The following is a 15,845-nucleotide window of genomic DNA, read 5'->3' on the forward strand; positions in this document are numbered from 1 at the left end:
AGTGTTTTCACTAAAATAACTTGAAGGTTGTTTGCTGGTTTAATGATGCTCCCCCCAGAAGGGTTTATATATTACTCATATGAAGCTTGGAAGGTACATGATTCCAGCATGCACTGGAACAAACAATACGCTTTGTGTGAAATGAAATTATAATTATTTCTTTTCATTAACTGTTTTATTGACCAGTCTTTTTGTTGTATTTTACCTTTCAGCGCATGAGCAGTCTGAAAAAAACAAAACTACAGCAGGATCAATATGGCAATCTCCATATCACTTTCAAGCCTTACTATTATATTTATGAATGACATGAGTTAAATCCTTATAAATTATTAATTGAACTTCTCTTGCCTGTTCTTCTCACTCATGTTTGTACGCTTTTGTGCTACAATATCATACAGGAGGTTTACTGTGAAATAGTTACAGTCTATCATACCCCCTAGTGGAAAAGGATTTGAGAAGCAAGTGCCAACAGTGTCATATTTATTCTCAATGAGGAGACATGGAGCTGCTGCCAAACAGGGAAGTGTTTGAGGCTGCATAACATTTCAAGAGGAGGTTGAATCAATTTTCCTGAGATTGGGGGACATTAGGGGATTGGGACCGCATATTTCCTGTATTAAACATTCCTCTAATGATCTTGTTTCATAATACCAGCTTGTATTAATAAAACTTCTCTTTGAAATTAGAGGCAGTACACGTCTATATGTTCCTTTTAAAAATCTTTAATCTTTTGGGGTTAAGAAAAGCAATTAGCAACGCTCTAGAGAACTGTGGAAAGTAAATTTTATAGCAGAGAAGATAATTGTCTTAGGGAATGTTTGGTGGGCTTGAACTAATGACTTGCAGTGTGTATACATTTCTGTCTCTGCTGTGTTTAGGAATGTGATCCTTATATCCATTTTTTACTATGGCATTGAAACCTTCTACTATCCTCCACAGCTCATCAATGAGTTGAAAAATTAAGGATTCTGCATGTCTATAAACACATACTTTGTTATATGCAACTATATAAACATACAAATAGATGTTATATGTACTTACAGAAAACAAATATCTAATAGTGGCATTTTCATAATATGGGATATGTGATTGATGCAGCAACGCAGAGCCAGAGATGTGTTGTTGATGGGCATCCACTGCTGCTGTGAATTAAATCAGCTCTAAATCCATTTCAATGGGCCAGTAAAACCAAGTTCCATTCATGCTTTATATCACCAAAATGGTACAGAGTCAGGTTTTAGTGGGGAATCTGACCCAAAAGACATTGACATGGCTCACTTTCTCATGTTATGTTTTACCATAAACATAAATCCAGATAATCAGATAAACAATCTAGCCTATGCCACTGCAAGTCTTTAAAAGGGTGTCAACCCCTAGACCATTTAGACTATGGATAAACAGAAAACTCATTCCCTGACAGTGGTGTCCTCAAATACACTTTCCTTCCTAAATTGTAAGCAGTGTTGTCTTGTCCAAATTGAACTGTGAGCAGGCTAATGAACACACGGTGGGCTAACTGGCACTGTCACTCAGCATTACTAATCAACCTATGACACACCATGTAAACACAACTATGCTGCTTCTAGTTTGGAGGCAGCATGACCACTAGGCATGGCATTTGTAAACTCCCTGAAGCAGCAGTAGTCAGAACACCAGCCTACTCCAGCCCTGCCACTTCTCTGAACCCTTTCCAATTTTACATTATCCTTCTTGAATAACAGATACAGAAACAGAAAAAGATATACCAATGGCAATTGCACTAGTGCCAAATAATTCAATCTCTTTACTCCTGCTCAGTATACCTGTATTTATATATTTTATACCTGCTGTGGATGAGTCAGCTCCTTATTTTCAACTTTCTGCCATTAAGCAACATAAAACTAACAGATGTATGACACACAGATAGACAGTAATTGTTGTAGTTCATCAGCTCAATAGTTGCTTAAATCTTGCATCTAATATTGGCCAGAACCTGACAGGAAGGTGCGATTTCTTTTACTACCTAAACTGCCTGCTGGTGTTAACTAATTAGATAAGTTAGCAGTTGGCTTAGGCCCCAGAATGATCACTTAGTTGGTAATTGGCTACTGTGGTTACATTTTCATTAGAAAACTTTATATTACACAACTGGTATTAGTATTTGACAGGCACATTGGACACAACACTTAAACTTAACAGCTTCAAAGTATTCAAACCTTGCTAGACCAACCATTCAGAGCAAAAACTTAGGTCAGCTTTTACCTCTTTTGTGGCTCAGACAGACCTCTGCAACAGATCTACACACAGACAGTATTTTAAGGTATAACCTCTGGAGGTTATCAGATGATCTACACAAATCAGATTGCTATTTGGGCACCCTGTACTGCCCCCCTTGCCTCTGTGATCATGAAACTAATGCCATTGAAGTGGCTCTCCCTGAAGTGACATTGCTGTACTTAGTTTCACTGGTTATGGCTGATACAGCATCGTCAACAGAATAATTTCAGAACATTTTACAGAAAAATCACACATTGGCCCAAAAGGGATACTTTTTCTTAAAGACAATGACATTCAGAAGACCTATGAATCAAGCTATTTATATAAAAATACTTTATTAAATTTACTGAAGCTTGATTCCAAAATAGGAAAAAGAAAAGGAAGTAGAAGAGAAAAAAAAGAAGAGGAGGAAGAAAAAGAAGAATTAAGATTTCAAAGATTTTACAATTCATTTGGTTTCAGGTGAAGATTTTTCACTAAACCTACTATTTCAATTATTTAAAATATTAACAACACCCAATTTATAGATTGATGTTCTACTCAGTTTAGCTAATTTTTATTCTTTGCAAAATGCAATCTGATGAACAATCAAGGTCTATGAATAATTTGCAGAGTTTTTAAATAATTTTTCTATTAATCTGTCACAAGCCACAGAACTTGACATTTTCAACACACTGAATCTGTGAAATTTGTCAGCTTTAGCTGCCATGAAAACTAGGTTCCTAATGATATTTTTTGAAGAATAAAACATGCATGTGTTGTAATTTACTCTCTGAACATTAAACTGTAGAGTTTGAACACTGGAAGGCTAAAAATTCACTCAAAACACTGCTTGCTGTACAGAGATTATTGTTTTATTCCCCAGAGATTAAGTCAAATAATAGCAAAGTTAAGTAACTGTGAAAAATATATTGTGTTTAAAGTGTATTTTTATGTGCATTCTTCATCTTGATACCTTTCAGCAGCCTGGTTGGTATACTTATAAGCAGGAAAAATTGTATTTTAACTAATAAAAGTATATTAAGTGATAGTGCTTATTGATTTAGGGCCTAATTCTCTAGTGCCTTGTACCAGGTGTAATAATTTGAATTCATTCTGAGTGAAAACATTGACACAAATATGGAAAATCAGAAGGGCAACTACCTGACACTGCACAAGTGAATATGATTAATCAATGAGGAGACATGATCCATCTGTTAGGACCTTTGCAAGGTTAAAGCTTAAGCATTTTCATAGCATTATTTTTAGTTTGTTAAGGCAAGGACCATCACTATTATTAAGGAAGGCCATGCCTGTCAGTGCCTGATTTTAAGTTTATTGGGCTTTATAAACAGTTAATATGTTCAAGACTTACATAAAACACATCTATAAACCAGGAGATGACAGTCCTTACTACTGCCCTCCAAATCTGCACACTGGGTTAAACAAACCAGTTTAACATCATTCTACGTGTCAAGCTACCAGTACTTTTCTAAGATGTTTATATCTAGGACTTAGATACTAAGTCAGACTCTATCAGCATAACACAAAACTACTGTCTCTGTGTTTAGGTTCTGGATGAGTGAATATGATTAAATAGCTAATTGAGATTTTCAGGTGTTGGTAAAGTTTTCAGGTGTTAGACAAACAATGAACAAAATCTCTATAGCATGATTAGGATACAACGGCCAACATAAACATACATATTTACTAAAGACAGGAAAGATAGCACAAATCATCATCTCCCTTCTTTACCTGTGGCAATTCAGGGTGTTAGATCTTGTGGTTTTGTCAGGGTTGACTGTGTAGTTTTGTAATAGGGTTAGGCAATGGATTTGTATAGGATGGTTTGGATAATGATACTGTCTCTGGAGGTCCCTTCCAGCCCTACTTTCATAGATTTCATAGTGATTGGGGCTGGAAGGGACCTCACAAAACCATCGGGTCCAGCCCCATGCCCAAAGGGCAGGCAGTCAGCAGGGGTCAAATGATCGCAGCAAAATAGGCATCCAAGTGTTTCTTAAAGGAATCCAGAGCAGCTGCTTGCACCACCTCTGGGGGGAGTCTATTCCAGGCCCTGGGGACTCAGACAGTAAAGAAGTTTTTCCTTACATCCAGCCTAAAACAGTCTTCCAAGAGTTTATGACTGGTGGACCTTGTCTTCCCATGGGGCAGGGGTGATGTATAGGGGGTGCACATGGGTGCATGTGCATCCCCTGAGCATGGCAGTTCACCCCCTACAAAAAGGTGCCACCAACAGCCGCACTCCTGCCACCACTGTGCCCCCCAAGCCTCCGGGGGCACGCATCGTTGATACCATGGGGTGAAAGATGTTCTCCCAGTTGCTGGTGCACACCCCTTATATACTTATAGGCTGACTTCTCTATGTTTCTATAATTATGGTCACCCAAATGCTTTCTATTATAGGATTTTTTCCTTAGATGCATCTAGCTTTACCAAACTTTCACTATTGGTGCTAGCATTTTTCCATGCCTTGGGCTCACTTGCTTACTTCAGCAATAAAACATTCCAACTGTTTCCAAAACTGAGGATAGGAAAAATACATTGATTGACCCATGCTAAAAAAAAAATCTGAAATCTTTTCTTCGAAATGTTAACCCATTCTTATGCTTTGTAACAGGGACTTGAGATTTGGCAGGATGTGCCTTTCACTGTCCTTGTGAAAATCCTTTTAAACCTTTAAGAAGTCACAGTTCACATGGTCTGTAAGGTCTTCTTATAGATCAATTGCTGAAATAAACTAAGACCAGCCCAAATTCAGCCTTCTCCACATCCGTCTTGAAGTGTGGCACCCAGAACTAGATGCAGTACTCCAGCTGCAACATCACCAACGCCAAGTACAGAGGGAGAATAAATTCCTTAGTTTTGCTCGAGATGCATTGGTTGATGCATGCCATAGTATTGTTTGCAAAGAAAGAACACATATATGCATCTACCCACTCATTGTCATAGCTGCCATGAATTTGGTGGTTTGAGTTCTATTCCCAGTCCTCACATCACAAAACAAAACAAAAGGGAGGATCCAATGGTGTGGCTGCACCGCTTTGTTTCAGACCACACTGAAGGAACAGCAGCTCAGGGTTTTTTGAGTCTCCAAAGCAGATAAGAATCCCCACCTTTCAGCCCTCCCCACCTTCTCTTCTGTGCTCAGCTACACATCCTCTTCATTCCACCCCCTCTCCTCCATCACCATAGCTGGCCCAAGGGCTGGTTAGGGACAAGGCTCTAGAGCTGCATCTGCCATGCTCCAGCCAAGCTGTGTGAAGCACAGCAGGGAACAGAGGCAGCAGCAATGGCTGGGTTTCCTGCCCTGCCTAATCCCCCTGGGTTTTCCCCACCAGCCTGGAAGTAGGCTCAGGGAGGGGGAACCCACCCACCTCTGCTGCTGTCTCTGGCCAAGCCCAGGGGAAGGAGTGGGTACTGAGAGTGGAGGGCATTCTTACCTGATTTAGGGACTTTAAAAAGTCATCAGTTGCTTTTCCCACAGTATGATCTTTCCACCCCAGGGATGGGGGGAAGCCTGGGAGTGGGAGAGGGCGGTATGCATCCACCCCTGCAGTACCAGTTGCTATGTCCCCACCCTGCATTTTAGAATCCCAAACCTGCGTATGCTTGCTGGTAGTAGTCTAAGAGAAGACAAATTTTCAGAAGCAAAAATTACGATCTCTCCAGGAAGTATGCTTCCTCTAGAGTATGACAGGGCACAGTAGGAGACAAAAATGACATAGAAACATGGAAGGATGCACAGTGGGAGAGACTGGTGAAGTACTAGAATAGGAATGAAGGAGAAGAGATACAGATGTCAAAGAATCATTAGCAAAGGTTCAAGAGGGAAAAGGAAATAAAGTGATAAGAAAAAGAGATTTTTTAATTAACACTTTTTTCTACAGAATTTTAAGATGGCTAAAATTTACTAATAATGCTTCTTCAAGTAAGCAGTTTCACTAGCTGCTACAGGGAACTTGTTCAATCACCATCCGGAGCTGTGGTATTCACAATACAAACTTCAGTCTTGATCTTTCACATTATGAAAATGCTAGGGAGCTCAGTCTAGAACAGTGGTTCTCAACCTATCCAAACTCATGAGCTGGATGAGTGGTGGCTGATCTATGGGCCAAATCTTGTGTGTGGGGTTGGTCTGCAGGCCTGACCCAGTGTGTGGTTGTCACACAGGGTCATTCTGCAGGTACAACCCTGTAAGTCAGCCTGATCCTAAACATCAGATCTAGATGCAGCACAAGCACATGCACGTACCCAAGCCCATGTGCCAGATCCAGCTGTGGCATGAACCTGGATGCCAAAGTGATCCAGCACATGAGGCAATATCATTTGGCCTGCAGGGCTCCCCATGCATCTGGATATTTAGCAGAAGGGAAACAGTGGCAATGTTAATTGCTACAGCTGTGGGAGCCACCACTCCACTTCTCTCCCACCACCAAATTTCCATACCTGCAGAGGGTCCCACGGCCTGGATGACATGGCTCAATGAGCTGAATCCAGCCTATGGGCTGTAGGAAAGTATCACTGGTCAAGAATGTTGTCTGATAGGCATGGACAGGGCCATTCCCTTTGATTTTCTTTGTACTGAATGAAAAGTAAGTCCAGCAAATCTCTTCAGCAACCTTTTAGGTAAATGTCGCAAATATGAGAACACTAAATACAAATACAGAGTTAAATCACACTGGCTGTCAGAAGAATTCAGGAAAACTGTCTGTGATAACCAAGTAGCCCAGGCCACAGAATTACAATATATTTCCTATCACACTTACAGGTGACCTACTAGATTTTACAGCCTTTTATTATATTTGGATTTTCTTTGATAAAAACATTATTTTCTGTAAGTTACGCCTATGGTGGCAGAAGAACTGTAAATACAGAAGAAAGGTCACTACTAGAGTTCACATAGTGGTGGAATCCATTCATTTTTTCAAAACGCCATGCCTCCTGGTATTGCAACCCATCTGACTACAATCCATATGATACCAGTCCAACAATCAATCACCAGAGGCCATGGACATCTATAATTAGATTATAAAATCATAACTATAGTCATTTTACGTCTGCTTGCATAATTACATCAGTATGCTAATATCCTTTTAATGGTCTCTAATGATGTAATAAGAAATAATGGAATTTATTTGACAGCTACATAACCATTAACAAAACATATTAAGCATAACTAGTACTTCCATAAAAATTCAGGCTGGATCTGAAAGTGACAGCTAACATGCTGGATCTTTTCTCCAGTGTTGAAACATTTCTAATTACGTATTCCCCAAATATTTCCATACTCATCTGCTTCACAGGGTGAGCAAAGTTTATGTCAGTGCAAACTTGACAATAAACCAAGTGTAGCAGTGGACTGCACACTCTAGGAGCCGAGCCTGAGGCTATACTGAGAATCCCAGGCCATCGGTTAAAGTTGGCAGGCTTGTGAGAGAGAGGAGATAAGATAAGCTGATTACCACAATGCATCAACTAATCAAAAAATAACATGGGAATCAGCTACAAAAGCAACACTTCACTCAGCCAAACTCCCAAGCAGTAGGAGAAGCTAAAATACAGACATGTACTATAGGTAACTGTAGGCAAAACTAACCGCAAGACAATGATTGTCTTCATGGAAAGATTTTTTCCAAATTACTATATTGCAAAAAATGAAAAAAAGACCAAAACCAGTCCCAAGTTCAGGATCACTTTAAAACTAAATTTGTTCCTGAAATCTTTTTTTATTAATTACTAATTGTGCAGGTATTTTGAAATTAACCCTGAGATTTTCATTTGTAAAATTGATTGCATCTACTCCTGAGCACTTGTAATACTTTCAGAATCTGTAACACAGGAAATGGCCATCTGTTATGTTGGGGTGCAATAACAGAGTGGTTGGGATATCTATGCACAGTTCCAGAGGCACATTTTGAGCCTCGATCCTATCTCATGTTGAAAGTGGCCACAGTTAACACAGCTCTAAACGGATACCTGGTTCTTGCAGCTGCGGATTTGGAGGTGGGTAGATGTGAATAGGGTCCATATCTCTCCCTTGACTACCACTGTCTGGTATGCCTAACTTGGGCCTTTTCAGAACACAATTAATAATTGTTCAAAACAATAATAATTGGTCAAAACAATAATAATTATTTTCCAACTATTTAAGTTCGTCTAATAAAAGATATCAGATTCATGCAAAGAACCTTGTCTGCCTATGTCCTTAGACCAACACGGCTACAACCTACCCCCCTGTTTTCAGAACATACACATTTTGTGTTTCCATCTCAGTTTTTTATTTACCAAAGATGTCACCTTCCTCTCCTCTTCTACCATATTCCTAACTCCTATAACTGGCTTCAAAATTGCAAGATGTATTTCCCATCAATTTATGTACTTTATTCTGTTAAAAATGCTAGCTGTGTTCCTGAGAAAAATATGGAGTACTTTTAGCTGCTGAGAATTTTCTGATGAAAAAAATCTCTTGATGGCATAAGATAAATAAAAGTCATATTTCCTGAGAGGTCTGGGTCTTGCTTTTAGAAATGTCAAAGGTAGATTAGGGATAAACATTAAGTCAAGTCCTTCCTGAAGCTTCTCCCTTGAAGGTTACTCAAAAGCTAACCAGCTCTTTCAGATTCATACATTTCTCTCATAATTACTATGCAGCAGTGCACAAAGGAAGAAGTCCATACCACTTAATCTGTTTGCTTCATGTAGACTTTTTAAAGGTATCTGTTACAAAGGTATGGATTCACCAAGGGCATGCCATGCCTGACCAACTTGCTGAAAAATCTAAGTCTCTTTAAATTCAACAGGACTTTAATTGGAGTTGAACTTGAGCCAAAACATCTAATTAATTTAACAAAATACACTTATTTGTCACTGACTTGAGTTTAGGGAAATTATTTCATTCCAGTTTCCCATAGATTATAAATATTATTCAAATAAAGGCATAGAACTCATATAATTTAAAAAACTTTTACTACTTTTTCTACATATGCATTAATACAAAAGAAAAAAACTCTGGAGCAGTTTGAGCCAAACTAAACTACTCCCTGGCACAATGTCTACATGTGTGCAGTGTGTACATGTGCACCTGGGATGGAAGCAATTTGAGCCAGGGTGGAGCAGGCCTGGGTACAGGGAGATCAGCCCCAGGCTCTGGGTGTAAGCATCTGGTTGCAGAGGGGCTGGCTGGAGCACAAGGGTGCTGAAAGTGCAGAGTCATGTGGCTAGGCAGCAGGCAGGAGTCTGGCCCCCAGCTGGCTTGGCTGACTGGGAGCAATTTACACACAGGGTCAACGTCTATACGTGCATTTAACTGCAGTAAATTACCCTGCTGAAAGATAATACTGTCCCCAGTAGTACTACCTTATGCTGATGTAAATTAGTTTACTGAGGCCTCATACCGTCGCACGTGTAGACAGTGATGCTTTCCTCCATCACTTATTAATCTACTCCGCAGTAAACCTCATGTATAGATGTGGTTAATGTTAATAAAAACAATGAGCTCTATCCTATTTGGAATCTCTGTCATCCATACTGCTGAGTTTTAATACAGTATTTACATGGAATAACTTTGCTATCTGTTCAGCTATGCCTAGTCCTACTTTTATATATATGAATGGATTCAAGGAAACCAACTTCTCTAATCCCACCTATCCACAAAACAAACAAAAGTTGTTTGTGACAGACTCAGGTCTAACTTTTAGTTTGGGTTTCCTTCTCTCCAGCAATTTTTTAAATTTTGAAGTACATTTAATTCTAAGAAAGAACCAAAGACCAATTTCAGGAATGAGTCATTTAACAATTTAGCATTTAACAACCAAAAAACAAAAGCTTTATTTCTTCATGAAAGACTGTAGAGACTTTTGTAGGAATCCAATAAGCCTGACACTTCCACTGTTTTTTTAAATCATTTTGTTCCAAAAAAAAATCTTATTACATAGAATGTTGAAGAGATGTACAACATTTTTCCAGAAAACAATAAAATCAACAAAAATACATTTTTGGAGGGAGAAACAAAGCTACGTGCAAATTTAGATTGAATTTGGTAAATGGTTTCACATGGAAAAAAATGGTTTCACATGGAGGATTTTTTTTTTTTTAATGTTGAAAGGTTCTGTTTTGACATTGGGAAAAATTATTTTCTGGGTCATATTAAACCTTTCTGGGTTTGCTCAGGGTCTGGAATGGGTTTACATGATGTGACTGTTTGCTACAGCAGGGGACTGAGTTCAGTGACAGAAAGCCCCTCTCCAAGTGATTTCCAAAGTAACAATTTTGGTTTATTTACATGACTGGAAAACAGGTTTTGCTCTTGGTTTTTCTTCAGCCTGAACCAAATATTTTTATTGATTTTCCTTTTGTTTTTAGCTAAAGGACCAAAACATTCATTACTTGAATCTCTGCTTCCTCCCCCCACCCATCATGATTTTATGAACTACATTTCTTGTTGGAAATAAAGGAACTACATTCCTTGTTCTTACTATTTGCAAATATTTTTATTAAGATGTTATAGCTAAAGAATATAATGTAAGAAATCTATGATGGAAAAACTGACATAGACGTTTTAGGATTCTGGTCATACAGAATGAGATAGCTTGCAACTTTCTTTAACAAGATTGGGCTGTTTTCAAATTGCCAATGCTTTTGAAATACTGGAGAAAATTTATTAATTTTTTCAAAAACTCACAGAATAATAGGATCATAGAAAATTAGGCTTGGAAAGAACCTCAAGAGGTCATCTAGTCCAACCCCTTGCTCAAAGCAGGATCAGCCCCCAACTATAATCCTAGTCAAGGATTTGTTTAGCCGTATCTTAAAAATCTCCAAGGACCTCCACAACATCCCCAGATAGCCTGTCCAAGTGCTTTATTTTTTTCTAATATCTAACCTAAACTTCCCTTGCTGCAACGTGAGACCATTGCTCCTTGTTCTGTTATCTGCCACCACTGAGAACAGTCCAGCTCCATCCTCTTTGAACCACCCTTCAGGTAGCTGAAGGTGAATATTATAAGCCCAGTTCACCCAGCCTCTCCTCACAAATCATGTACTCCAGCCCCTGAACCATTTTCACTGCCCTCCTCTGGACTCTGCAATTTCTCTACATCCATTCACAGTGGGGGGGCCTAACTGGACATAGTACTCCAAATGTGACCTCACCAGTGCCAAATAGAGGGAAATAATCAATCTATTGCCAATACTTATACTAATGCAGCTCAGTATGCTGTTAGCAAAAAGGGCACACAAGATGTCTCATATTCAGCTTGCTGTCCACTGTAACCCCCAGGTCCTTTTCTGCAGAGCTGCTGCGCAGCCGGTCAGCCCCCAATCTGTACTGATGCATGGGATTGTTCTGTCCTAGGTGCAGGCCTTTGCACTTGTCCTTGTTAAACCTCATGAGATTTCTTTTGGCCCAATCCTCCAATTTGTCCAGGTCACTGAATCCTAGCCCTACCTTCCAGCATATCTACTGCTCCACCCAGCTTAGTATCATCTGTGAACTTACTGAGGGTGCACTTCATCCTATCTTCCAGGTCACTGATGAAGATATTGAACAAAACTGGCCCCAGAACCGAGCCCTGGGGCACTTCACTTGATACCAGCTGCCAACTAGACATCAAGGCAGTTTTCTATCCACCTTATAGTCCATTCATCCAGCCCATACTTCCTTAGCTTGCCTGCAAGAATATTGTGGGAGACCATATCAAAAACCTTGCTAAAGGCAAGGTGCATCACATCCGCTGCTCTCCCCACAGAGCCAGTCATCTCACCAGAGAAGGCAGTCAGGTTGGTCAGGCATGCCTTGCCCCCAGTAAATCCATGCTGACTGTTCCTAATCACCTTCTTCTCCTCCAAGTGCTGAGAAATGGATTTGTTGAGAACCTGGAAATGGATTTCTTGGAGATTTTTCCAGGGACTGAGCTGAGGCTGATCGGTCTAGAGTTCCCCAGATCCTCTTTCTTTCCTTTCTTAAAGATGGACACTATGATTGCCTTTTCCCAATCATATTGGATCTCTCCCAGTTGCCATGAGCTTTCAAAGATAATGGTCAATTACAGCACCGAACTCCCTGAGCCCTTTCAAGTACATTGCATCTGGCCCCATGGACTTGTACATAGCCAGCTTTTCTAAATAGTCCCTAACCCAAGAGAAATGTCCCTGTTTGTTTGTTTACTTCCGTTCCTCAGCGTTCAAGAAAGATATCACATATTCTTACACTGCCTAATTTTCTATTCTTTCCCTGGCAATTTCAGTTGAGGATGCCTATACCTAACTAGTAGCAGCTTGGAGCTCTGGGTGTTTGGTAGCAGGTACATGGATGGCAAAATAGACATGTTTTCCCAAAGGGACTGACAGGAAATTAAAAAACAGTGGTAACTACTAGGAGATATTAACTCCCTTGCTTAACATATGCTGCATTTTAGCACAGCAGGTGGGTGCTTGGGACCTGGCTGCCACGGGCCACCACGCTCCTTTTGTAGGGTGAATGGGGAAAGAGAGGAGGAGAAAGGTGGTTGCCAATGTCAGAGGGAGGGGAGGGAGAGAAGAAGACAGCTTAACACTGGTAAACAGCACCTGCCAAAGGGGAAAGGAGGGTGGGCAGAGCTCTGGTAAACATCACTAGTGTAGGGAAGGGGGTGGAGAGAGTGAGCAGTGCCCGCTATGGTGGAGGGAAGAGTGCGAGGGCAGAGTAGGCTGCAGAGGAGATCAGTGGCACAGCACAGAACAGGGATGGGGATGCGCTGAGCCAAGCTGCTTGCTGCTGATCCCCCTTGCTGTGAGCTATATCCAGTCATTTAAGGGGCCAGATCTGGGCTATCAACCATAGGTTGAGCACCACTGTGCAATCTTAGCATTCAATGAGCTATACGATAATGCAGAGCAAATGAGCAGTCCACTGATCTACAAAATCTGCTCATTGTAAATCTAAGATTTAGCACTAGAAAAATAACGATATTTATGTTCCATGAGATATAAACAGCCTCAGGGCACTGCAGAGCGGACTAAGGAAGGCGAAGCAATGCAGTGACACAGTTCAACAAACACAAGCTATCAGCTCCTGAATCTCCTCAAACAGATGGATTCTATCGGCCCCCCGCAAAGCTGTCCCTTAGGACAAGTTTTCCCTGAACTCTTCTAAACCTTCTTGTGAACTAACCTTCCTCTCCCATCAGTTCTCTCAAACTTAGCATTCTCTCTATATTACCTGAATATTGGTGTGTTAAAAAGGAGGAGTTAAAGTCCTTATGTAAACATCTGCACCTAAATGTCTTAGAGAATCTAAGCAGTAATTTTTGTGTGTCAGATACAACAGGCCACAACCTGTCTTATATACAAGAGGAACATGCACGGCATTTGCCAGTGTGAATCATAAAGCAATACATTTAAACCTAAGCCTGTGACCTGTTAAGTGTGTAACTTTGAGAGAGACAAAATCTAGTGCTCTGAGCACAGGACTCAAAATCAGTCATTCCTGCTTCCTAACTTCTTTCTGACATTACTTTTCCCTCTGTGGAACAGAGCTCAATACTCCCTGAATATAGACTCTGTGAACATAGTTTGGATTTGTATAACGTTCTGAAGACATGATATGTTATCATTTTTCCTTTTATTTTATCCTAGCGATAAACTGAGGATGTTGTTAGACATTTACTTGATTAAAGAGCCTATTGCTAACCATATACAAAACATTATAAAGAATGTCAATATATCCTTTTTTTCCCCTCTCCATAGGATGAATTTTGGTGTTAAAATTTAAGAGATGACTTAAAGATAATGAGCGGCCATATAAAATAAAAGGGATGAGCCCTATATACGTACTTGATATCATCAAAGGCACTCATCTGCAGCTTCAGGAGGTCTGCCACATCCTTTATTAACTCCAAACCCTTTTCCACACTCAGACGGCTGTTGAAAGGAAGCAAGAAAACACAGCATTACGAAAATGGAACTCATCAATACTTGAGAGGCTAAAAGTCCCAAAAGAGTTATCACCTTGGCCTGTTAGAGTCTGAAAGCCACCGTTAACTGTATTCCTGTCACATAGCGATCGTGATATCAAGGGAATTGGGATCAGGTGCTTCTTCGGGCATGATGAATCACCTGAATTTTCCAGCAATAAGACAAACAATAAGGTGTAAATGGAATTGTTAGGAAGTGTAATGGGCCCATGATGCAGCAACCAGTTCATCTCAGTCCTCAATAAAAAATGTAATAAAGTAAAAAGAAAGAAAGAGAGAAAAGGATTGGTGATACAAGGAGGGAAACAAACAATGAAAGTCAAATTGCAGGGCTTTGTATCAAATGGACAAGGGAAAAGCATATTTTTAAATTCATTAGTTTCTGAAATGAATCTTTGCCCAGTGAAAGGACACAACATTATTATAGATTTGAAAGTAAACAATAAAGTAAGGCACACAGTCCAGGGGATGCTGATTAAATAGATGCGAGTTACTTTGATGTGTTGCTGACATAACCTGCCTTAAATCTTTTATATCTCTTAAATCTTTTGTCAATGCCACATTTACATTTTTCTAATTTAGAAAACAGGTTGCAATCAAGCATAACACAAAAATACTGTCATCATTTAAAAAGCATTTAGCTACATGCAAAATTTGTATTTATAGAAGTTTCAGGTTATTAGAGTTGTTTAATGCTCTAAAGATGTATTGTGAATATTATATTTCTGTCTCTAACATAGTCATGATGCCATGTTTATCTGCCATTCATGATGGTGAAGCTAAACAAGATAATTAAAAACAAATTATTATTAATAATGGTAATAATTGAAAGATTTAGGAATGTCCAGTGAATACAACAGATACAAAATATTTATCTAAATTTTGTATTATAGACTGACTTTCCACATGGTTAAGCCCTAAAGTTCATAAAATTAAATTTCGCAACCATGATTCTGTTTTCACCGAGGCCACTCTAAATCAGAACCAACTCCAGTGAAATCAGTGTAGCAATTGTAAAGATAAAAGAGGATCAGGCTCTATCAGTTTGGTATCTTGCGTTTATAATAAGGAGGGATAAACAAAATAACTCATGCTATTAGCAGTGATTTCTTTAAGTAGGCTAAGAAAAAATTATTATTTATTTAGTAATTATTATTATTATCATCATTGTAATCACCACCACCACTTTATGAATTGAGCTGCTGTAAGCACTATTTTATTTATTTTTCATACAACGCTGTGCATATACTGCCCCAAGGATATCTCTATTTAATGGGATATCTCATTTGGACCTTGGAGAGGGAAGAATTCCTGTTTTCCTTCATATTCTTACAGCTCTAACCCAAAATGCTCAAGGGACTCTCTGTCACACCGACAGAGGTACCCCTTAGGGCACCAGATAAATTTAGAGTTTTTCTAGATGTGTAAACCAGAAATGTTCCTGCATTGAAGTAAAGTAAAAATCTGAGTGTTTCGGGATTATTCATATAAAAACCCCTTTGCATTTCAAGGGCTGTACTTGAAATCAGTGGGTGGAATTCAGATTATTCACAGATCACCATGAAAGCAGACTGTCATTGTGACTCTGGGGCTTATGTGTTAATTAGATCCTTTCTCTTAAAGATGTTTGTTAAA

General features: G+C 39.4%; 1 protein-coding gene across 1 annotated transcript in view; it reads right to left on the bottom strand.

Moving 5' to 3' along the window:
* The window catches only part of PTPRN2 (protein tyrosine phosphatase, receptor type N2), a 1,174,657-nt gene that overhangs the window by 651,752 nt on the left and 507,060 nt on the right, over positions 1-15,845 (bottom strand). Inside the window, exon 10 of the mRNA XM_019507947.1 lies at positions 14,071-14,157. Within this exon, the coding sequence (XP_019363492.1) occupies positions 14,071-14,157 (87 nt within the window). The remainder of the gene's footprint in view (positions 1-14,070; positions 14,158-15,845) is intronic.

This window comes from Gavialis gangeticus, unplaced genomic scaffold (genome assembly GCF_001723915.1).
Source record: "Gavialis gangeticus isolate Ggan-Ray unplaced genomic scaffold, GavGan_comp1, whole genome shotgun sequence".
In the NCBI taxonomy this organism is placed as follows: domain Eukaryota; kingdom Metazoa; phylum Chordata; order Crocodylia; family Gavialidae; genus Gavialis; species Gavialis gangeticus.